The sequence below is a fragment of the Mandrillus leucophaeus genome, unplaced genomic scaffold (genome assembly GCF_000951045.1).
Source record: "Mandrillus leucophaeus isolate KB7577 unplaced genomic scaffold, Mleu.le_1.0 Scaffold3, whole genome shotgun sequence".
NCBI classification, from domain to species: Eukaryota; Metazoa; Chordata; class Mammalia; order Primates; family Cercopithecidae; genus Mandrillus; species Mandrillus leucophaeus.
Window position 1 is genome coordinate 4960635 of NW_012103142.1, and position 24354 is coordinate 4984988.

Genomic DNA, 24354 nt, shown 5'->3' on the forward strand with positions numbered 1-24354 from the left:
AACCCTCCTCTTACCTTCTTTCATAGCACCAATTTCCCTTCCCAGCCCTCACTGTACACATCATTATATGTGTCTTGGTGTTGTTATTAGCTTACTGTCCATCTCTCCCATTACACAGGGGCTTCCACAAAGGCAGTGTTTGGTTGGTATTTTCTGAATGAGCAAACGAATGAGGACACAAGTTCGCTGGGAGCAGACCAGGATGCAGGTCCTCACTGTCCAGGCCACAGAGCAGGATCCCTGTTGACAGGTGCCAAAGAGAAGAAAGGCCACCCCCAGGGAGCTGAGAGGAGCCCTCCAGTGCCCCGGCCCCCACCCTGGCCCACTCTGCCCAGCCAACACACACGGCTGACGCTGAGCGCTAGAACACTGCAGCTTTATTGATAGAACAACCGCGTCCGCAACTAGAGGTTACATTTGGGGGCTTGGAGGTGAAAGAGAGGCAAATGGGGAACAGAGGCTGGGGTGGAGACAGACAGCAAGGCAAAGGGGTGAGGACGGGGTCGTGTGACTAAAAAAACAACCCCAATACATTTCACCCATTAATAAGGGGGTCTCCTGTTGTGCTTTTACCTTGGTGGTGGGGTGGGCTGGGGTGGTCAGACATGTGGGCCTGGGCATGAGGAGTTTTGGCTTTTCTCCCAAGTCTTTGAGGCCTCAGGGTTGGAGCAGCCCCTTCCCTCCCTGCCCCTTCTCCTGGGCTGGGGATAAAGGCCTTGGTGAGCTGGCTACTCTGGGGCAGGAAGGATGCATGGAGACCACTGGGGCCTAGAGGACCACCAGAGCTGGGCTGAGATGGTGATTATGTGGGTGGCTGGGAGGAGGGTGGGAGGGTGCTAGGAAGGAGGGCATTCCTATCCTAGGAGGGTCCCTGGGAAATGAGTGCAGGCAACGAGAGGGCAAGGGGTGGGGTGGGCAGATGTCATCCCTCTGGACCTCGCCTGTACAACGGGGGCACCAGATTAGATGCTCCCTAATGTCCCTTCTAGTTATAAGGGTCAAGGGATCCCCAGGAAAGAGTGGTCCTTCTGCCCCAACACACACACACACGCACATTCCACACATCACAAACCACATTCTCGGACACACACGCACAGCACTGACTCGATAGAGAGGCAGGTGCTTCCCGGCCTTTGGAAGCATGGAGGACTCCCCTGAACCCTGAACCCTGAACCCAGCCTCAGTCAGTGGCTCTGCAGGGACTCTCCAGAGCAGAGGAAAGGCCCTGGGAATACTCCCCAGTCCCTCGAGCTGCCCAGCGAGAAAAAACACAAGGATTCTGCACGCCCCACCCGCAACCCTCCTGGTCTTTGGGGAAGTGAAGAGGATGAGCACATGAGGACATGCTGACCTGCACTCCTAGCCTGAGCTCTTGTGAAGTCACGGGGAGAGGAGGGGAAACAGGGTCTCTTCTCTCTGGGGGCCTGGGAGAGGGGCGGCAGCTGCAGACACTGGTGGGAGGGTGGCCACCTCTGTGTGGCACCCAGGCCTGCCATGGGGCAGAAGGGTCTGCAGCCTGGGATGAGAGGCCAGAATGTAGAGCCGGGAGATAGCATCTCTCCCAGGATGGGATCCCAGCAACATCTATAACATCCCCACCGGCACCCTGGAGACAGGACTGTTAGCCAAACTCCCTGCACTCGTTTGGCAGGAGACCTCAGGGGCAGTGATAAGTGGTGTGACACCCCCAGGGCTGTAGTACCTGGCTCTCCCAAGACTGGCTCTACTCAAACTAGCTGTGTGATCTTGGGCCACTCCCCTTGCCCACTCTGGGGTTCAGCTTCTTCATCTGCACGAGGGGTTCAAACTTTTGAGGTCCATCCTCACTCTGACAGCCTGAGCCAGGGGCTTTCCCAGAGCACAGGCAAAAGGAGAATGAATGGGAAAGAGGTGTCAGGCCCATCTCCAAGAGGCAGGGGTGGAAGGAGCATTCCAGGAGGAGGGGGCTTGGTCTTCAGGCTTCACTCAGCACCCTAGGAGTCCGTCTGTGGTCCCAAGGGCAGGATAGCCAAGCTGAGACTTTCATAAGCTGCTCTACAGCACTTGGCCCCCGGAGTCCTTTTCACCAACATGAAGGGGACAAGGGATGGAAGGGCCCCAGCACCCTGAGGGCTAACACCCCATTTTAAGGCCACAAAATGCCTCAGTCACCCTGACCCAGAGGGCGAGGCTGCCACTGGGGAGATATGCTGGATCCAGCCAGCCTTGTCTCCCCTGGCGGGGGTCACTCATGGGCCACCCATCAACACATAGACACTGACACACCGTGGCACACAAAGACACACAGCATGAGCAACACTGACACAGAGATGCTGGCTCACAGGCACACACAGACACTGACACTGACAAGTCACCTGGTGATACACAAAGCCACTCATCTCTGCTGAGGAACACGCGCACACACACAGACCAGCACGTGCCTAGACACTCACAGTGCCCGCTGGCATACGCTGACACCCACATCCCCCACCCACCTGCTGGAACACACAGACATACACATCAACCTCACCCATTCACACGTGGGGACCTCAGCGTTTCAGCACACTCTGTCAACCCCGGGTCAAGCCATCCTCCAGGCAGGGCTGTCTGCACCCACTGAGATCTCCAGCAGCATCCCCCCGCCCCCCCCCCCACCTTGTGCCCTCCACCCATAAAGACCAGGAATCTGGGGGCCATGTGTATGCAGTTCAGCCCAGCCAACATGTACTAAGCACCTTTACTGCGGCAGGCTGTATGGATCCTGAGGGGAACCAGGGAGAAAAGTCCCCCTGTTGGAGTAGCCAGGGTTGCGGGGCAGATGGACTGGAAGGTCTCAGAGGGAAGCAGGCACAGGGTGCCTTAGGAACCCCAAAGAGGAAGCACTTGGGGCTATTCATCTCTGGTGCTCCAATGCCTACCCCAGCGAGGGCACAGAGGAAGCACCCAGGAGGTGCCAGGCCAGTGGTTCCTGCTGTCAGGAGAACCTGAGGAGCTTTTCAACATTTCTGATGTCCGACTGTGCTCCAGCCCAATGAAATCAGAGCCTCTGAGGTGGGACCCAAGCAGCAATGCTTTTTAATAGAATCACTCTGGTGATTCTATTCCGCAGGCGAGGCCAGGAACCACTCATTACAGAATCCATTCCACTGGGCAATGGAGTGGTTTCCACACCAGGCCCACTTGTGCTGGGCACGAGCGGGAGGCGGTGGAGGTGAAGGGAGGACTTGGAAGGCTCTGAGGAGGAGCTCACAGTCTAGTTGGGGCAACAGACTCCGCACAGATGGGACAATTAAGGAACAATACCCGACAGATGCGATGGAAGTATATGCTGAGAACCTGGAGCGACTCATTTCGGACCGAGGCCTTGACTGGGCCAGGAAGGCAGCCATGCTGATCAGGCATCAGAAGGCCCCGCTACATCCTGGCCCAGCCACCCACCAGCTGTTGGTGATAATGATCACACAGGCCTGGCAGGGGGAGGAGATGGGCAGCCTTTGCCTCGGTTCCCCGCCTGCCGCCTGGCGCTGCAGTGCTGCCCAAGTTCCAGGCCTCTTCTCTGCAGCTGTCCCCAACAAATGCTCCAGGAGGAGCCCTGTGCCACTCCTCACCAAAGGTGCTTGCGTTCAATACGGTCATCTGTAAGTTCTTTGTCATTCACAGGGGATGAAAGGTGGAATTTCAGGCCATTGCAGGCAGCTTGAGACTACAGAACAGGGCTGGCCAGAGTCTCTTCAGCCAGCACCCTACAAGCAAACACATCACTCAGGAAGATGGACACACACACTGACGTACACGGACACTCACAGAAACGACTGGGTCTCCATCCAGTCTCACAGGCCAATATGTGTGACTGCACACACAGACCTGTGTTTGCACACACTCCTCCTCAACGAGGTGCCCACGGTGGTACCTAGACACAGACAGGCACACACACATACACACATATGCACGCATGCGTAAAGACTCATTCTAGAGGGGGCTGGGCCTTCTCTCTCCCATGGACGGCTGGGTGGGGGCTCAGGGGTGATGTCAAGGAGGAAAGATCTAGATCCCATCATGTCAATCTCAGGCGCCTAACCCAGGACCCAAGGACAGGGAGCCCTTTCACAGCTCCCAGAGTGAGGGGACTGGCTCCTGCTCCCTCCACCAATCCCAGCTCTATAAGCCCCTCCTCCTTCACTGCCCCTGGGTGGAGAAGGGAACTTTTGACTAGACAGTGCTTTTTGGCATTTTGCCCTGCACATACCCTCCTACCCAGGGCACCCTTTCATGCCAAGTAGGTAAGAAAGGAAGGCCTCTCTCCACTTTCAAATTCACTGTCTGATATGGGGGCACCAAATCACAGAAGCAGGACTTCCCTTCTGCCTTTCTCAAAGTCAAGCTTCACCCCAGAAAATGGGCTGGCCACCACTCCCCCAGCTCCTCTGAGACCCAGCTGGGGGCTGAGGCTAGGAGGGAACCGTGTTCTCAGGAGTCCCACTGCTTGTGGGGTGGAGTGGGGAAGGTGTCAGTCTTCAGACTGCCCAGGCCCAAGACCCTGTGCTGGGGCCCTTCAAAGGGCCCACACTGAGGAGGGAAATATGGTGTCCCAGAAATAGGTCAGGGGATCTGGGGTGACCTGTGGTCTCCACCATCCAGTGCTCACTCTGGACAGAGTTGTGTGCAGCAGGTGCCCTACCTTCCTGGTTGTCCCCTGGACGTGGGACATTCACAGAGTTCGCAAAGTCCCACCTGTTCCGCCTCTGATCCCTGCCTCTCCCATCTCAGGAGTCCCAGAGTCTGACCTAGGGAGGGGCTCCATGTCTGCCCCACTTCTGGCTCCCTTCTGGCAAAGCCACCAGGCTGGAGTTCGGCCTTGAGTTAGGGGACAGGGGAAAGTCAGAAGCACACCACGAGTGCAGCAAGGACAAGGCCCATGTTGCGCCAAGGTCCCTGGGTTGGCAGATGCCATTCAGGCAAGTCCCCTGTCTTTGCAGTAAAGAAGGTGCTGGCAGGTCGGATAGAAACTTGTGCTTTAATATATCTCTGTGTGTGAGAGCATGAGTGTGTGCGTGTGTGCATGTGGAACAGCTGTCTGCAGGGCCTCAGTGCCTGGCCTCTGTCCTTGTCCTCTGCTCATCCTTGCAGCCAATGCAGGCCCCCTCCCTGGCAGGCCGGCCCTGCCCCTGGGCACCCCAGCTGGCAGGGGTCAGTCTTTGGTACAATGTGGACACTTTGGTGTGCCGGGGGCAAAGTTGCGGGGGGGCCCACACAGCTCTCATCATCTCTGCAACGCCAAGAGGAAGATGGCCATGGGCCCCCACAGCTGTGGGCTGGACTGGCAGGGGGCTCCACTGCCCGGCATCACCACCACTGCAACAGGAAAGAAAGAGGAGACAGGCCAGGGCTCTGGTCAGCTCTGGCAGGGGCAGGAAGTGGCAGGCAGGTCGGCAGCATCAGGGCACTGTTACTCTACCCACGTCTTTGGAGGGCCTGAGGGTGCACACTGGCCTCAGTGCACACAGACAAACTCATAGCACAGATATGAGATGGCGTGGGGTGAAGTGGGGGTTAGCTCAGCCTGCCAGGCTTCGGGTTCACTAAGACTCGGAACAATTTACTTAACCTCAGTGGGCCTCAGTTTCCTCACCTGTAAAATGGGTCCAACGGTGTGTGCTACCCCAAACGACCGTTGTGAGGATTAACTGTTGTGAGGTAAGTGAAACGTGCATATACAAGTTTATGTGCCTTGCCTGGTACACAGTAATTGCTCAGTAAGTGGGAGCTGTTAGTATTGGAAACCTCTGGCCCTGGAAGGCGCACGTTCACCTCTGGAGCCCGAGGTATGCACAGATGTATTCAGACACAGGCACAGGAGGCGCCCTGATACCATGAACAGGTCAGTAGGCTCACCATGAGGGTGGGGGCTGGGCTTCTCATTGTTTACACATGCACACAGCCTGAGTGAGGGTGGGGCACACCCTTACACCGTCAGAGCCACAGGATTCCCATCACTCAGACATTCTGAACCCCTATTCAGACACAAACACCCTCCCCCAACAGACAGGAACCCCCTCCACACACAGCTCCCGCCAGATTCAGCTCCCCCACCTCCTTCCCATCTTGCACCTTTATTGGGATCCATCTGCTTCCGGGGACACTCCCCCTTCTTCAGTGTGACGTCATCTATGGCAATATCCCCCAGGTAGCCTGAGCCTCGAACCCCCTCAAAAATAATCTGGGGTGGGGTCAGAAAGCAGGGAGCAAGGGTTGAGGAGGTTCTGCTGGGGACCAGAGCGCTCCCCCAACCCACCTTTCCCCTTAATCTACCTGGAAGTTCCCCCTAGCCTGACTCTTTCCATCCTTAGCCCCCAGGAAGAAGGACAAGGCTTTCCTAAGTGCTTCCTGGCCACAGCAACCACCGAAGCTGGAGAAGGTCCTCTGGGCCCTGCGGACTCACCTGGAAGGGCCCGCTGGGGCTGATGGGCACATGGGCCTGCTGCCACACATTGCCCTTATTGCCACTGAGGGACCAGGCATGCGTGTCCAGAGCCCCTTTGTTCCGGGACCGCACCAGGAGGTTGAGGGAGCCTGTGGTGGGTGTGAAGACAGTCGGCAGTGAGATCTGGCCAGGGCACCCTCACCTTTTCACATTTACCAAGCCCTCTTCTCCCACCACATCCTACAGCCCTGTCCCTGTTGACAGGACCTCCTCCCCATGCCCAGCTGGGTGCAATGTCCCATTCCTGCAGGGACACCCTCAATGTGGGAAACAAGACTTCAGCAGGATTTCAGTTCATCAGGATGACTTGCAAATTTTCTTTCATTTCTGTCCTTCTGTCCTGCCCTGCTAATCAGCTAATCTCCCCACCCACAAACACACACACGCACACACACCCTACCCTTCCCCTCTAGACAAGGGAGCTGTCCCAGGGCAGTGGGACCTCTGTCTGGGCACACAGCAGGATTTCCAAAGAAAACAGTGTGTCCCTGTTGGCAGTACATGACTTGTGGAGGTAGATGAAGGGGTTTTGAAACGTTTAATATCCAGTTGGCAAGAGGAGTATGTTGGGTCCAGTAAGGCCCTAGGAGAGAGAAGGCCAGAAGGGACAGTCTGTGTGATCGTCCATGCTCTGCATTCCCCATGGGGTAGAATAAATACCAGCAAGTGAAAGCTTGCAGGAGGCAGATTTGAACTCCATCTAAGGAAGACCCCGGATGTATGAGATCTGCCCAGCAAAAGAGTGGGCTGTCTTGGGGGAGCATCCTGTCCTTGGACAGGACTATCCAGCAGGGGTGCTGTGGAGGGGACCCCTGTCTCCAGTCACGTTACCCCCCTGCTCAGTCCCCTTTGAGGCTTCCCATCGCCATCCTTTCCTGGACTTCCACACCTGATCTGGACGCTGTCAGCTTCTCTGATCTCATTTGCTGCCACTCTTTCCTGGCTCCCACTCGGGTACAGCAAACTGGTATCCTTGCTTTTCTTTCAATACCTGAGGCCAGTTCCTGCCTTAGGGCCTTTGCTTGTGATGTTGCCCCAGCCTGGAACATTCTTCCCTCCCTCAAGGAAGTCCCTGACCATCCCATGTAAAAGAGCTCTCTATTCTTTTTTCTGCATTCTTTTCTTTATAAGGCTTGGCACCAGTAGACTGTAAGCTCTTCAAGAGCAGGGGTCTTTGTCTTGTCCTAGTGTCCTAGAACACTGCCTAGCATATAATGGTACTCAATTAGTTAAGTGAATGAATAGATGGATGAATAAAGGAATGATTGATAGGATTTGGTCTTCATGAACCCTGAGGTCCTTCCAACTCTGAGATTCTATGAAAGTCCTTGATGAGAGTTATGGAAAATTCTTCCTTTAGAATTTAACTATTGGGAACTTCTAGGAATTCTGACACAGACCTTCCTGCAAGGAGTCAAATAGGGAAGAGAAGATGTGAATCCCAGGGACTACCATACCACAGAGCAGAGAGTGATCTGGGCCTGGGGAGCTGTACATTAAGGACTCAGAGTTCACAGGAAGGATAGAGGGCTCCCAGCTCAAACCTAGGAAGACTTCTGGAGGAGGTGGTGTTTTCGACAGGCCTTGAGGAATGGGAAGAATTTGGCCAGGGGAATGTGGTAAGAAGGCATGTTAAGCAGAGGGAATAGGCTGAGCAAAAGTCCAGAGGCTGGAAAACTGGAGTCTATCCAGGCACCAGCATACAGCTCTGTATGGTTTTAGATGTGGCAAGAAAGATATGGAGGAGTGTACTGAGCAAAGCTCATTATTTTTTTGGGGGGGTGGGGGGTGGGGACAGGGTCTTGGTGGTACAATCATGGCTCCCTGCAACCTCAAACTTCTGGGCTCAATAATCCTCCCACCTCAGCCTCCCAAGTAGCTAGGACTGTAGGCATGCACCACCACACCCGGCTAATTTTTAAAGTTTTTTAGTAGAGATGGGGGTCTCGCTATGTTGCCTAGGCTGGTCTAGAACTCCTGGCCTCCAAAAAGCACTGGGATTACAGGCATGAGCCACTGAGCCTGAGCAGGCCCTTTTCAAACGGAAGGTTGGGGGTCTTGGGCCGTGGATGTCCTCTGTAAAGGGATAGCAGGAAGCCCCTGAGCAGGGGGTACACTGGAGCTGATGGGTGCTGAGGGAAGGGGATGGTGAAAAAGCAGGCTTCCGCATCAGGGTCCTTGGGGCAGGGTAGTGGAGGAGGAAGAAATGGTATGGGAACTGAGGCTAGATCCCAGAGGGATGGGGACAGCGGGCATATCTCCAGGAAGGAGAAGAGAAAGTCATTTCTTTGGGGCTGGTGAGGATCCTGGAAGACACTGGGGCTTGGGCCCTGTGAAAGCCAGGGTGAGTACCTCCTGTTCTACTGGGTGCTGGCACAGCCTCTCAAGGGCCCATCCCCTGCTGGTGAGGGCACCTCCATATGCCTGGAACCTTCAATATGCTCCTCTGCCTGGCTTTGCCATGGAGGAGGGGTGTTTCTTGCTATCCTAGTTCCTCTTCCCTCCTCCCCTCCCACTCTCCCTGGCAGCTCTGGGCACCAGCTGTCCCTAGACCTTGTGTCTCGCTGGCTCTCCTTGGTCCAAGCCAACTCCTTTCATACAAGGCAGGTAACATTTGGTGGCTCTCTCCCACCAGGGGGTCTGTCTATCTGGTGTCACAGATGGTACAGCTTTGTCTGTGGGAAGTGCCAGCCAACGGGCACCATCTAAGATTGATTCCCCTTCCCTCAGAGCCGGATATTTCATATCACTGGGGGCTGGAGCTGAGCTGGAAGGGACAGGGAGGGGGCATTGGTGTTGCCTGGGCACTCTTAGCCAAGTTCTGGTCTCCTCCTTCTCCTCCAGCACCCCTCAGTTACCCCAGAATTCCAGGTCCCTAGGGCTGTGGGTAAATGGGCCGAGCACCCCCAGGCTAATGCTTCCACAATCTCCCCTCTCACTATCTTGACCAAGTTATGTAACACATGTGCTAATATCTTTCTTTAAACTCACTCATTCTTTTTTTCTTTTTTGAGCCTTGTCCTTAGCATCAGTATTAGAGAAATCCTGTTTTAAGAGCTAGCTTTATTCACCACATAAATCATACCCAGTGCTAAAACTGGGAAAGATGGGGTAAACCCAAATGAACTGGTTGTCCTACCTGGGGAAGCCAAATGGAAATGAGAGGACTGGGCAGGGTGGTGGAGTCCTGGTCATCCACCCTCACCTACCCTAGAAGAAGCTTCTTATGAAGTCCAGACCCAGCCATGGGCAAAAGATCTGTGCAAATGGTTTGGGGGCCCCGGTGGAGGCAGAACCTTCTATCCGACTCAATTCTTGTTCATCAGTTCAGCTTGACCCATCACCCTAGCTGTGGAAACTTCTCCATGATGAGCCCTTAGATCTACATCTGCTTAAAGTCACTCCCTCTACCATTACATCTGAGGAAAACAATGAAGATGCTTTCTGCGGACTGACAAGGAATGATCACCAAGATGATGTACAATTCAGAGGGAAAGAGCAAGTATAGGACAGTATGTGTAAAATGGGAGGAAATAGAAATATATATATATAAAAAATATATATGTGTGTGTATTGGTTTCTTTTCTTTTTTCTTTTTTTTTGAGACGGTGTCTCACTCTGTCGCTCAGACTGGAGTGTAGTGGTGCAATCTCGGCTCACTGCAATCTCCACCTCCTGGGTTCAAGCGATTCTCCTGCCTCAGCCCCCTTACAGGCACCCGCCATCATGCCTGGCTAATTTTTGTATTTGTAGTAGAGACAAGGTTTTGCCATGTTAGCCAGGCTGATCTCGAACTCCTGACCTCAGGTGTCCCGCCTGCCTCGGCCTCCCAAAGTGCTGGAATTACAGGTGTGAGCCACCTTGCCCAGCCATATGTACTGGTTTCTATTGGATAAAGTATCTCTGAAAATTTGCCCTAAAATCTAGTCTATTGATCACCTTTGGCAGATGGACTGGGATGGGAGGGCATTTGCATTATGTGCCCTTTTGTGCCTTTTGGCCTTTGTGAAATGTATTACCTTTCCTATAAATAAGTAAACAAACAAAAACATTTTAAAAAAATCATCATGTCCTCAGCAGAGTCTCCCATGACCATGCCGCGGAGTCAGTCAGGTCTCCCTGTTACCACTAGTCTCGGCCCCTGTCCTTCTACTGCTGCAGGGGTCACTAACTCCTAGCTGGTAGCATGGGTTATTTAATAACTGTCTCTCCCACTTGCCTGTAAATGCCAAGAGGATGGGGAACTCGTCCACCTCATTCACTGCAGCACCTGATACCCGGCACTGAGCAGGAGCTCTGGAAGTGATGGCTGACAGATGAGTTCACTGGTTATGTGACACTCCTACCAGTACCATTGCCTGCCAAAGGGTACTCCTTATGTTCACTCTCACACTTGGGAAGCGGGACTTCCTCTCACTGCCCACAAAGCAGCACCCTTCCGATCTCATGTTTAGGGCTTGGAGAAGTCACACAGATCTAGCTTACTGCGTGGTCTTGGGCAAATGCTTGACGTCTCTGAGTTGGATGGTAACACTTCCCTCATTTGGTGGCTGTAAGGGTTAATGCAACCAGGGATTCGGCACACCCAGGACATCACCTGGCAGGCACTCCGTATTTGCATCCTCTTAGTTGTCTTCTCCATCCCCTCCACTTCTATCTCATCCTGCTGGAGTCTTTTTTTTTTTTTTTTGAGATGGAGCTTTGCTCTTGCTGCCCAGGTTGGAGTGCAGTGGTGCAATCTCAGCTCACTGCAACCTCCACCTCCCGGGTTCAAGCGATTCTCCTGCCTCAGCCTCCCAAGTAGCGGGGATTACAGGCACCTGCCACCACACCCCGCTAATTTTGTATTTTCAGTAGAGATGGGGTTTCACCATGTTGGCCAGGCTTGTCTTGAACTCCTGACCTCAGGGGATCCGCCTGCCTCAGCCTCCCAAAGGGCTGGGATTACAGGAGTCTTTTCTATCTGTAGGCTCAGGACTCCTTGATCATCTCAACACCTCGGACAAGCTGGCTTTCAACTTCTCCTCTTGCCAATTCTCTGTGCAGACCCCTCCAAGAACCTCTCATTTAGCCAACTGGGGAAGCTCAGGCCTCACATGGGCCAGTCCATGGCCTCCTGTGGACCCCACTCCCCTCCCATCCTCCAGCATACACTTGGTGGAGACTACCTGGTCCCCCAACTCACCAATGTGTTTCCCGTACATGTGGTAGAAGAAGGAGACACAGTAGAACTTGGCGCTGGCATTGTAGAGGGGACTCACTAACCTTGCACGGTCCCCCAGCTCCCGAGGCCTTGATGTCTCGATGAACATGTAGTAGCCTGTGGGGAATGGGGAGATGTGCCAATAGCCCCCGAGACACCCGGGCCTCTTCCTACCTGATTCCCTCTCTGCCTAAGCCTCTGCTGGCTGAACCTGAGGTGCCTTACCCCACGCACCCTGCCTCACAGCACAGCACAGGAGGCTGCTCAGTGCTCATGGGTCCTTGGCTCTACTGTAATTCCTCTTCCTCTTGATCCTCTATCAGGACAGGGCTGCATCTCCCTCAGACTGGGGCTCCCTAAGGATGGGGCTGTGACTCACCTCAGACCAGGGATCCCTGAAATCAGGGCTGTGTCTCCCCTCAGACCAGGGCTCCCTGAGGATGGAGCTGCATCTCCCTCAGACTGGGGCTCCCTGAGAACGGAGCTGTGTCTCCCCTCAGCCCGAGGCTCCCTGAGGACAGGACTGCGTCTCTCTCAGACTGGGGTTGTCTCCCTTCATCCCCAGTGTGGGGTGCCCTGGGCCTAGACAACCCCCTGAAGCAATCCTCCATTTCTGGCAGCAGGCCAGGTCCTCACCCTCAGGGGTGCCACTTATATCAGTGGGGGGACCAGTGTTGGGGGAGCGTTTGGGGTTCTGGGTGAGGGCATTCTGCCGCGTCCAGTCAAAGTTGTCTGTCAGGTCCTGGGTGTAGCCACAGATCTTCTCATCCTCAAAGTGGCAGGTGTTGTCTGCATTTCATGGGGGAATGAGACAAAGAGTCACCCTCTTCAGTCCCTGAGGCCCAGCCTCACCCTGTCACCACCCTGCAGAGGCAGCTCCCATGCATCCAAGCAAGACATCCAGGATTCCAGGCTTCAAAAGACCAGATACGGGACCCACAACAAAGTTGTTGCCATAACAAGACTTCTTAACCCTTTTTGTCCATAGTCCCTTCTAGCATCTAGTGAAGCCTAAGGATAATCTCAGAATAATTATTTTAGACACATAAAATGAAATATATAGGATTACAAAGAAAATCAATTTTGTCAAAATATTTTTCAATCTGTTATAAAATCATAAGTAGGCTTCTGTATTATCTAATTAAATCACAAGATCTAGTGTTAGGTCTAGTAACTACTATAGTTTTGAAATACAAATGGATATAAACGATATTTAGAGATATCTCGAACAACTGTAAGGTGAGGTGAAAACACGAGATTTCTACAGCTGACAAAGTCACAGGTCCTGATTTTACTACTGTGGTTTGGATCCTCCATTCATCATTGAAGGGGATGTTAAATTTCTGCTAGAAGATAGGGAAAATAAAGAAATAATTGAGGCCAGGCATGATGGCTCACGCCTGTAATCCTAGCACTTTGGGAGGCCAAGGCAGGTGGATCACCTGAGGTCAGGAGTTCAAGACAAGCCTGGGCAACATGGTAAAATCTCGTCTCTACTAAAACTACAAAAATCAGCCGGGCACGGTGGCACATGCCTGTTATCCTAGCTACTTGGGAGGCTGAGGCAGGAGAATCACTTGAACCCGGGAGGCAGAGGTTGCAGTGATCCGAGATTGTGCCACTACACTCCAGCCTGGACAACAGAGTGAGACTCCATCTCAAAAGAAAAAAAAGAAATTAATTGTATGCCTTTCCATGTTCATAGACTGCCTGAATTCTATACACAGATTCCTTGGAGGTCCATGGGTCACAGACTAAGAACCCCCGACTCAGGCAACAGGGGGTGTAGATGAACCCAGCTTCTCCTTTTTTCTTTTGGGACAGTGAGCCTCTCCCCACCTGCCTGGCCTTTAAACCCCAGAATAATCCCAGATGTAAACATCTCCAGCCCAACATTGCTTCTCCTTCTAGCCTCTGGCCGTACCCCATGGAAACGCAGGGGGAATTCATTTTCTCTCTGACTGTCTCAAGGATAGCCTATCTCCTTTCTCTCACCAGGAGAGGCTTTGTGTCCCTAAAGGGAAGGGGAAGTCATGGGGGATTGGGGAGTCTCACCTGAAAGGTTCGGAGAGTTGATGGCTGAGAAAGCAAGCAGGGAAACCAAGTCAGAACTGAGGTGTGGGGCTCTGCAGAGGATACCCTGCTTGGGACCAGAGGACAGGGTCCTCAGAGCCAGGACTGGGGGCCAGTGGGTCTGGCCTGCAGTGACAAGGTAGGAGAGTACACGGTGGGGAACCCCAAGCTTAGGAACCGCATGGGGATGGTAGAGGGGGTCCCTGGCCATGAGATGGGCCCATCCTTCCTACCACCACCACTGTCACCTACGCTCTGTGTAGTGGATGATGCGGGAGGCCATGTCACCAGCCCCGAAGGTGGTATAGGGTGTGAGGCGGACCTCATAGCTGTGGGGCACACGGAGGTCAGTCAGGATGTACTCCAGCAGCTGCCCCTTCTCCACACGCCGGACCGGGATGGCCTTGACCACCGCATTGTGCTGGTTCAACTGTAAGTACAGGGAGTTCCCAGATGCCTAGGAAGTCAGCCCCTCAGTTTCCTCAACTGTGAGACAGGACAATCACCCCTTCCATGCCCACCTCCCAGGGCTGTCTTCATAATAAAAATGATGATAGCAACACACTGAACCATTAATAAGTGTGGGGTACTGTTTTAAGTATACTGCCATTATTAAGTCATTTAATCCTCAAAATTACAATCCTATGAGGCAAAATATTATAATTACCCCCATTTTACAGATAAGGAAACTGAGGCCAAAGAGAGTAGCCTGCTGTAGCTCACACAAAGCAGGGTTCTGGCCTAGGCAGTCTGCCCCAGTGCCACACTCTTACCCTCCCACCAGTCACCTCTTGGGCTGAGCAGAACCACATGGAATCATACTGGGCACGAGAACAGCAGAGAGACCCTGGCCTTGCATGGTGGAGACCCCCTGGATGAGACTGACCCTCTCCTCTCCCACACCCCTTCTTAAGCTCTTGATCCAAGAGTAGATTCTATGTTCTGTGAGTAGCGCTGGCTCCCTCCCCTATGAACCCAGCAGACCCGGCAACTCAGAGCCAGGACTGGGGGCCAGTGGGTCTGGCCTGCAGTGACAAGGTAGGAGAGTACACGGTGGGGAACCCCAAGCTTAGGAACCGCATGGGGATGGTAGAGGGGGTCCCTGGCCATGAGATGGGCCCATCCTTCCTACCACCACCACTGTCACCTACGCTCTGTGTAGTGGATGATGCGGGAGGCCATGTCACCAGCCCCGAAGGTGGTATAGGGTGTGAGGCGGACCTCATAGCTGTGGGGCACACGGAGGTCGGTCAGGATGTACTCCAGCAGCTGCCCCTTCTCCACACGCCGGACCGGGATGGCCTTGACCACCGCATTGTGCTGGTTCAACTGTAAGTACAGGGAGTTCCCAGATGCCTAGGAAGTCAGCCCCTCAGTTTCCTCAACTGTGAGACAGGACAATCACCCCTTCCATGCCCACCTCCCAGGGCTGTCTTCATAATAAAAATGATGATAGCAACACACTGAACCATTAATAAGTGTGGGGTACTGTTTTAAGTATACTGCCATTATTAAGTCATTTAATCCTCAAAATTACAATCCTATGAGGCAAAATATTATAATTACCCCCATTTTACAGATAAGGAAACTGAGGCCAAAGGGAGTAGGGGGTTCTGGGTGAGGGCATTCTGCCGCGTCCAGTCAAAGTTGTCTGTCAGGTCCTGGGTGTAGCCACAGATCTTCTCATCCTCAAAGTGGCAGGTGTTGTCTGCATTTCATGGGGGAATGAGACAAAGAGTCACCCTCTTCAGTCCCTGAGGCCCAGCCTCACCCTGTCACCACCCTGCAGAGGCAGCTCCCATGCATCCAAGCAAGACATCCAGGATTCCAGGCTTCAAAAGACCAGATACGGGACCCACAACAAAGTTGTTGCCATAACAAGACTTCTTAACCCTTTTTGTCCATAGTCCCTTCTAGCATCTAGTGAAGCCTAAGGATAATCTCAGAATAATTATTTTAGACACATAAAATGAAATATATAGGATTACAAAGAAAATCAATTTTGTCAAAATATTTTTCAATCTGTTATAAAATCATAAGTAGGCTTCTGTATTATCTAATTAAATCACAAGATCTAGTGTTAGGTCTAGTAACTACTATAGTTTTGAAATACAAATGGATATAAATGATATTTAGAGATATCTCGAACAACTGTAAGGTGAGGTGAAAACACGGGATTTCTACAGCTGACAAAGTCACAGGTCCTGATTTTACTACTGTGGTTTGGATCCTCCATTCATCATTGAAGGGGATGTTAAATTTCTGCTAGAAGATAGGGAAAATAAAGAAATAATTGAGGCCAGGCATGATGGCTCACGCCTGTAATCCTAGCACTTTGGGAGGCCAAGGCAGGTGGATCACCTGAGGTCAGGAGTTCAAGACAAGCCTGGGCAACATGGTAAAATCTCGTCTCTACTAAAACTACAAAAATCAGCCGGGCACGGTGGCACATGCCTGTTATCCTAGCTACTTGGGAGGCTGAGGCAGGAGAATCACTTGAACCCGGGAGGCAGAGGTTGCAGTGATCCGAGATTGTGCCACTACACTCCAGCCTGGACAACAGAGTGAGACTCCATCTCAAAAGAAAAAAAAGAAATTAATTGTATGCCTTTCCATGTTCATAGACTGCCTGAATTCTATACACAGATTCCTTGGAGGTCCATGGGTCACAGACTAAGAACCCCCGACTCAGGCAACAGGGGGTGTAGATGAACCCAGCTTCTCCTTTTTTCTTTTGGGACAGTGAGCCTCTCCCCACCTGCCTGGCCTTTAAACCCCAGAATAATCCCAGATGTAAACATCTCCAGCCCAACATTGCTTCTCCTTCTAGCCTCTGGCCGTACCCCATGGAAACGCAGGGGGAATTCATTTTCTCTCTGACTGTCTCAAGGATAGCCTATCTCCTTTCTCTCACCAGGAGAGGCTTTGTGTCCCTAAAGGGAAGGGGAAGTCATGGGGGATTGGGGAGTCTCACCTGAAAGGTTCGGAGAGTTGATGGCTGAGAAAGCAAGCAGGGAAACCAAGTCAGAACTGAGGTGTGGGGCTCTGCAGAGGATACCCTGCTTGGGACCAGAGGACAGGGTCCTCAGAGCCAGGACTGGGGGCCAGTGGGTCTGGCCTGCAGTGACAAGGTAGGAGAGTACACGGTGGGGAACCCCAAGCTTAGGAACCGCATGGGGATGGTAGAGGGGGTCCCTGGCCATGAGATGGGCCCATCCTTCCTACCACCACCACTGTCACCTACGCTCTGTGTAGTGGATGATGCGGGAGGCCATGTCACCAGCCCCGAAGGTGGTATAGGGTGTGAGGCGGACCTCATAGCTGTGGGGCACACGGAGGTCAGTCAGGATGTACTCCAGCAGCTGCCCCTTCTCCACACGCCGGACCGGGATGGCCTTGACCACCGCATTGTGCTGGTTCAACTGTAAGTACAGGGAGTTCCCAGATGCCTAGGAAGTCAGCCCCTCAGTTTCCTCAACTGTGAGACAGGACAATCACCCCTTCCATGCCCACCTCCCAGGGCTGTCTTCATAATAAAAATGATGATAGCAACACACTGAACCATTAATAAGTGTGGGGTACTGTTTTAAGTATACTGCCATTATTAAGTCATTTAATCCTCAAAATTACAATCCTATGAGGCAAAATATTATAATTACCCCCATTTTACAGATAAGGAAACTGAGGCCAAAGAGAGTAGCCTGCTGTAGCTCACACAAAGCAGGGTTCTGGCCTAGGCAGTCTGCCCCAGTGCCACACTCTTACCCTCCCACCAGTCACCTCTTGGGCTGAGCAGAACCACATGGAATCATACTGGGCACGAGAACAGCAGAGAGACCCTGGCCTTGCATGGTGGAGACCCCCTGGATGAGACTGACCCTCTCCTCTCCCACACCCCTTCTTAAGCTCTTGATCCAAGAGTAGATTCTATGTTCTGTGAGTAGCGCTGGCTCCCTCCCCTATGAACCCAGCAGACCCTTGCCTGCCCAATTCTCATAGCTGTGCCTAGAGTCTGGGTCCAGAAGGGACAGATCCCTAGAACCTCCGATCTCTTGCTGCTATGTCCAAAACTTTTCTCCCTAAGGGAGACTCTCTAAAAGCGTCAACGTGTCTGAGCCCCACCTCTGACCCTTCCTCTGGCCTTGATGAGCATTTCCAGGGTCAGCCACCCCACCCTCCACCTGCCCCCAGGCCACCCTCCCCTTTGGCCCACCTGGCGGACGCTGAGTCTGTAGTTGAGCACAGGGTCGACAGCATCAGGCTCCCTCTGAGTCCACTGCAGCACATAGGAGTAGTTCTTGGACAGCTTGTGGCTGCGGGTGGGGTTGGGGGTGTCGAAGTAAAACTCCGGGCTGTAGGCTTTGGCTAAGAGGATGGGGAGGGGGGCATTGGGCCGTGAAGGGTGCGGGGGAGACACAAAGAAAGGAGGTGTGGGAAAGGGAAACGGAAGAGGATGAGGTGGAAAACAGAGAGGGAATGGAGAAACAAAGAGAAAGCGAATATTGTGAGATTGGGGAATGTTGGGAGAAGAGGGGATTGGGGAGAATGAGAATGGGATAGGAGGGAAAGTGGGAGATGGAGACAGAGATTGGAAATTCCAAGAGGTGATATTGGTGAGAAGAGAAAGGCAGGCCCAGAAAAAACAGAGTAAAGAGAAATTTAGGAAAACACAGAAAAGGGATATGAGGGAAGACAGGGGAAAGAGAGTGAGGGAAAGACACAAAGAAGGGTCAGGGATATTGGGAGGAAAGAAAGGTAAGGGAGAGGAGGGGAATAGAGAGAGGAGTGGGGAGACAGGGAAAGTGTGGGAGAACAGGGGAGAAGGGAAGGAGGTGGGAAATGTCACAGGGTCCTCTGGCTGGCAGGGCTGGATGGTGGGGAGGTGGGGAGAGGGCCAGTGACCTGCCGTCCTATCCCCCTGCTGCTGAGTGAGGGATTCAAACAGAAGCTGAAGGGCCACCCAGTCAGCTGGGGGCTGCTGGGAAAGCTGTGTATGCCATGGAATGGGGGACAGGCATCCCCACGCTCTGCTCCAGAGGCGCTGCCACCAGCTCTGGCAGGGAAGCGGCTCTCCCCACATGGAGGAAGACATCAGCAACCCAGGCAGCCCCCCTGTGTTCCCCTAGGCCTCCCTCACCACCACCTCCACCCCTTTCTGACCCACCCATGGCCATCTGCAGCCCCTGACAGCCCACCCGAGAATGCCTAGAAGAGCTGGGGCTGAGAGGGGTTTCTGGGCACCGAAGGGCCTGCACCTCTAGGGTGCCAGTTCAGGAAACGCGTGCTGTCTGGCCCAGTGCCCCCGCAACAACGTTCCAGAGAAGCTGTTGAGAGGCGTCTGCTCTCCCCTAAACTATACCTCAGACCCCCGAAGCGGTTCCCCATCTGTAGCCTCAGGGGTCAAGGACGAGCGGGGAGGGGCTGAGATGGGGTTGTGGCCAGGACTTGACGGGCTCTAACGCTGGTGGGAGTGGGGCTGGAGCGAATGCTGCCTGCTGCTGGATCGGCCGGAAGCGCAAAGCTGGCACTGGACCAAACTGAAAGGGGTGGAGCTTATGCCTTACGCAGGCGGAGCCTAGACGTGGCTTGGATGGGTTTTGAAAGGGTCTGGGCCTGGTTTGGGTGTTGGTAGAGAGGCGAAGCCTACGCCTGGGGAAGGCTGTGTTTGAAAGCGGCACAGTTGTCAGACGCCCAGGAAGCGGGCTGAGCTGTAATAGGCGGGGCTTAGGACAGGTGTAGGCATAAGCAGGCCTTGGAAGGGGAAGGCCTCAACCTCAAGAGAGGGTGTGAGTGGAGGGGCGTGGCCTGCACCTGGAGGGCGGGGCTGGAAGGCCCAGGTTGGGATACTAGCGGCACAGGGCGGAGCCTGGCCTTGGCGTGGGCAGGTCTTGGAAAGGCCCAGGCTAAGCCTGGAGTAGGTGGGCTTCAAGGGGGTCAAGGGGCCCACCTAGGGAAAGAATCTCCCGGGCTGGGATTGGGGCAGAGCCTGGCCCCTGGTGGGCGTGGTGGGTGGGGAGGGACCCACTGGACGCTCACCGGAGACCTGGAAGAGGCAGACAGCCGAGCCCACGTCGTTGGAGACGCTGCACTCGTAGCTGCCGCTGCTGTCGCGAGTTACGGCGTCGAGGCGCAGCTCCGCATGATCCGGCGCCTCAGCGGCGGCGGGAACAACAGGCGGCGGCGGCAGCAGCTGCCCTTTGAAGCGCCACACAGCCGAGGCGATGCGCTGGGGGCTGCCTCGCAGCAGCGAACAGCGCAGGAGCACGGGCCGGCCCAGCGCCTGGCGCACGTCCTGGGAACTGGGCTCCACCTCCGGCGGGACTGGGGGCGGGAGCAGCGGTCAGCGGTGCCTCTCCCCAGCGAGTGGGGCCTGAGGAGCGGCCCGTGGGGAGGTAACGCGCTCACCTCTACTGCCGTGAGCCCCCGCCAGGAAAAATCCCAGGGCGGATGCACACTCGCAACACATTCCTCCAATGGCTACGCTCTTACCTCCCAACCTGCAGGTACCCACTCCCTCCTGGCTATTCCCACCAGCCATGCTTCCCAGACCTGGCCTGCAGTCACGCCCTAAGTGGACCCCTCCCAAGCAATGAAATGCAGGATAACGCAGGGATTTCGCGTATAATCTCTAAAGCTAGTTGGGCTGGGTTCAAATCCCAGCCCTGACTCTGTGAGAACTTAGGCAAGTTACTCAACCTCTCCGTGTCTCGGTTTCCCTATTTGTAAAAATGGGGGAATAATAGAATCTGTTATAGGGCTGTGGGGGTTTAAATGAGTTAGTGCATTAAAACTCTTAAAACAATGTTTGGCACATGGTAATTTTCATCATCTTGTTATCAGACAGTGTTTCCCTTGAGGGTCCTTCCTCCTCCTTCAAAATCCCATTTCCACCTGTCAAAATCAAGTAATTCTTTTTGTTCACCGGGCCCCTGAAAATGAAGATGGGAGATACTTGATGAAGCGCAGCAAAGAACACAGACCTCCGTGTTCTACAGCACAGGGATGTCAAGGAGCGTTAGGGGTATCAGGAGTAGGTGGTGGGGTCTGGTTGGACTGGGGTGGGTGAGGGGATGAAGAGGGGACAGGCCGGCTGCGAGCCGGAAGGAAAGCTGGGAAGGTAGTCCGAGTGGCTTGGTGGACTCACACTGCACGTTCAGCTGCACCTGGGCCTCACGGGGGCGCACGTTGAAGCCATTATAGCGGGCCGTCTGGCAGCGGTAGGTCCCGCTCATGTCTCGGCTCACTCGCTCCAGCCGCAGCTTCCCGTCCGGAGTCTCCTCCAGGGGCAGCCCCGAGGGTAGCAGTGCAGCCTCCTTGTCCACACGGGACCAGAGCACAGGCGGCCTCGGCTTGCCCCGCACCTCGCATTGCAGCTCGGCAGGAGATCCCTCGCGCACAGTCACCACGGCCCTACCCTTGGGCACACTGATGGTGGGCGGAACTGCGGGGGTGATGGTGGTCGGTAGAGAGGTAGGAGTGGAGTTAGAACTCCCCTCTGGGCTCTGCCTTCCGGCTCCTGCTTACCTCCCTCTAGGTGCAAGTCTCTCTCTCCCATCCCAGACTTCCCACTGGTCCGCAGTATTTCCAAAGCAGAATTCACTTTCCCAAATCCTCTCCATCTCCTGGGTCTCCACCTCAGGGTCTCCCAACTCAAAGAGAGACTTGACGTCAGCCTGGCCTATATTCCTTCTTCCCCAGAACTAATAAGTACTAGGGATTCCACCTCTTAAACATTTCTAAATATATCCATTCTTGGTCCTTCTGTCCTACTCCGGGCCCTCGCCTATTTAAAGACTTCATCTTCTCTTGCGTTAGTGTGTTATCACAGGCTTCTAGTCTGTCCTACAACATCCTTGCCCTTTCTTCTTAAGTAATAGGATACCTGGTTTTCAGCAAGGCTCACAGCCACCCAGAATAAAGACTACATCTCCCAGCCTGCATTATCGTTAGCTACAGCCGAGTGACTAAATTCTCGCTAATGGAATACCAAGGAAAATGAGGGTGTTTAAAAGAAGCTGTACCCCTCTTCTCCTTCCTGCAGAAAATAATGCAGAATAATGGCTGCAGCTGGAACTGCCATCATGGGCAACGTGGCACATGCTAAGGATGATGGAAGAGCAAGCCAGGTGGAGCCTGGGGCCCTGAGGACTTGGTGGAGCAGAGACCCTATACTAGCCCTGACTGCTTACCAGCAAAGTTTTACATGAGGAAGAAATACACATCTAGCTAGTTTAAGCCACTGTTAATTAGGGTTATTTCTGTTAATAACACTGCTAATTTCTTTTATTCATGGCAGAACTTAATGCAACCCAACACATTGCTCAATCAGAGGGTCTTTTGAAGACTTCCATGAGTCCCATTGCACATCACATCAAACAAATTAAAATGTGCCCATGTTCTACATTAAATATAAAGTTCTTATTTTTAAATAGCTCTATAAGGCCAGCTGAGGTCCAGTGATCTAGTTAGTATAATATATACTCTATAAATATTTATGCATTTATTGGCTTTAATTGTGCAGCTGTTTCTTTGTATTTTGGAGCCAATTATTTTATTTGTCCAGGCCCTTAAGACACTTCCATGCCCTAGGCATCAGGCCTATGAGCCAAATGGAGGAAACACCTCTGGGCCCCTGCCCTGGCTCTAAGACATTCCAACTCCCAAGTCCTCTACACACCCTACGGTTGTAGGGTGTGTGGTCTCTCCCTTTGAGGCTGCACTGCCCTCAGGAAACTCTTTCCAGACTCTCATGTATGCAGTTTGCAATGATATATTTATTTGTGAGACTATCTGAAACGTGTTTGCCTTTTCTCCTAAGCTCTATGAGGGCAGAGCCTGTTTTGCCCACCACTCTACCCCAGGGCCTAGCACAGTGCCTGGCATATTAACAGGGACTCAGTAAAAGCATGTGGCATGAACAAATGGTGGCCTCCTCACTCTGGCTTCCCTTCCCCATGCCGCTGCCTCCCCACTACCTCCTGTCTGTGGGCCTCTCCATCCCCTCACATTTCCCTAGTGCCCCTCCGGCTGCCCACCTGTCTCAGAGGAGATGTTGACCTCGACGCTGAGGTCGGGCACGGGTGCCCCTGGGAAAGAAGCCATGCACAGGTAGGTGCCGTAGTCACTGAAGTGCAGGTCAATGAGCTCTAGGCTGCTGGTGACCGCAGGCAGCTCAGGATCATTGCGGGTCACCAGCAGCCGCTTGGACATGCGTGCTGGCTTGCCATTCTTGAACCACTGGTAGGTCACCTTCTCCTGGGGCACTGCATCCACGTGGCACGATAGCTTCAGGTCCTGGCCCAGCTGGATGTTCTCACTCTCTTTGATCACGTCAGGAGTGATCTGGAATGTAGCGTTCTTCATGGCTGTGAGTGGATGGGGAGGGAAGGGTAGCTGGGGTTGGCCTGACTGCAGGGGTCCATGTCCCACCCCAACCCAGACCCAGCTTCTCCCCTCTAACTGGCCCTTCTGGGGATAAGGGGCTACAACTCTCCCAGGTGAAACTATCACTTTTCTCTGCTTGGAAATTGTTTCGTTTGTTCAGATGTGCTTTAAAAGTTCAAAGAGGTCACTCAGAAAAGCAGGTTTTACCAAACAGAACTTACACTATGTGAGAGGCACTGCTCTAGGCACTCAACATGGATTTATTAGTTTAACCCATCCCAGAATCTCTGAAGGAGATGCTTTATTACCCCCGTTTTACAAAGGAGGGAACTGAGGCTCAGACAGTTTAAGTAACTTGCCCAAAAAAGTAACCAATCTTGAATTCAAACTCAGAGTCTGAGCTTTTGACCACTACAATGCTTTGTTTTTTATCATTGTTTTAAACCTTAAATATGCAAAATACACATTTGGAAGCATGCACTAGAATCTAACAGTGGTTCTATCTAGAGAGTGGAACTGAGGAGAATTAACAATTTAATTCTTACATTTCACCCTTTTGTGCTGTTTGACTCTTCATAATAAGCGTGTGTAATTTTTATAATAAGAGACCAATACAATCACTTTACATGCAATTACATAACACAGCTTTTAGAAAGAAAAAGGTCTGGCCTCTTTAAAAAATGTGGATCATGGCCGGGCGCGGTGGCTCACGCCTGTAATCCCAGCACTTTGGGAGGCCGAGGCGGGCAGATCACGAGGTCAGGAGATCGAGACCATCCTCCTGGCTAACACGGTGAAACCCCGTAAAATTAGCTGGGCGTGGTGGTGTGCGCCTGTAGTCCCAGCTACCTGGAGGCTGAGGCAGGAGAATGGCATAAACCCAGGAGGTGGAGCTTGCAGTGAGCCGAGATCGTGCTACTGCACTCCAGAATGGGCGACAAAGCGAGACTCCGTTTCAAAAAAAAAAAAAAAAAAAAAAATGTGGATCGTGTTTGAAATAAACCAAGAGTTAAACTGAGTTTTTAATCAGGTACCCAACCTTCTGGACAGGACACTGGCACAACAGGCACGAGTCAGGTCTGCGCTGGGAAAGGCGAGCTCTACAGCCACCCTAAGAGGTGACCGTAAGTATTTGATGTAAATTGAGATCTTACCAACCCAGGCTTAAAAGGTCAAATGGAATCAGGTGGAGAAAAATAATCTTCTGATGGGAAAAGTACCATCGAAGGAAAAA

At 53.1% G+C, this 24354-nt stretch overlaps 1 protein-coding gene across 1 annotated transcript in view; it reads right to left on the reverse strand.

Annotated features, from left to right (window-relative positions):
- Positions 1 to 360: 360 nt before the first annotated feature.
- The window catches only part of MDGA1 (MAM domain containing glycosylphosphatidylinositol anchor 1), a 68450-nt gene continuing 44456 nt past the window's right edge, over positions 361 to 24354 (reverse strand). Inside the window, exons 7-17 of the mRNA XM_011986625.1 lie at positions 22772 to 23101; positions 20881 to 21177; positions 19773 to 20057; positions 17950 to 18101; positions 16981 to 17158; positions 16711 to 16734; positions 12300 to 12452; positions 11646 to 11780; positions 6419 to 6549; positions 6088 to 6196; positions 361 to 5331 (exon numbers count right to left, since the gene is read on the reverse strand). Coding sequence (XP_011842015.1) covers positions 5240 to 5331; positions 6088 to 6196; positions 6419 to 6549; positions 11646 to 11780; positions 12300 to 12452; positions 16711 to 16734; positions 16981 to 17158; positions 17950 to 18101; positions 19773 to 20057; positions 20881 to 21177; positions 22772 to 23101 — 1886 coding nt within the window. The 3' untranslated portion in view covers positions 361 to 5239. The remainder of the gene's footprint in view (positions 5332 to 6087; positions 6197 to 6418; positions 6550 to 11645; positions 11781 to 12299; positions 12453 to 16710; positions 16735 to 16980; positions 17159 to 17949; positions 18102 to 19772; positions 20058 to 20880; positions 21178 to 22771; positions 23102 to 24354) is intronic.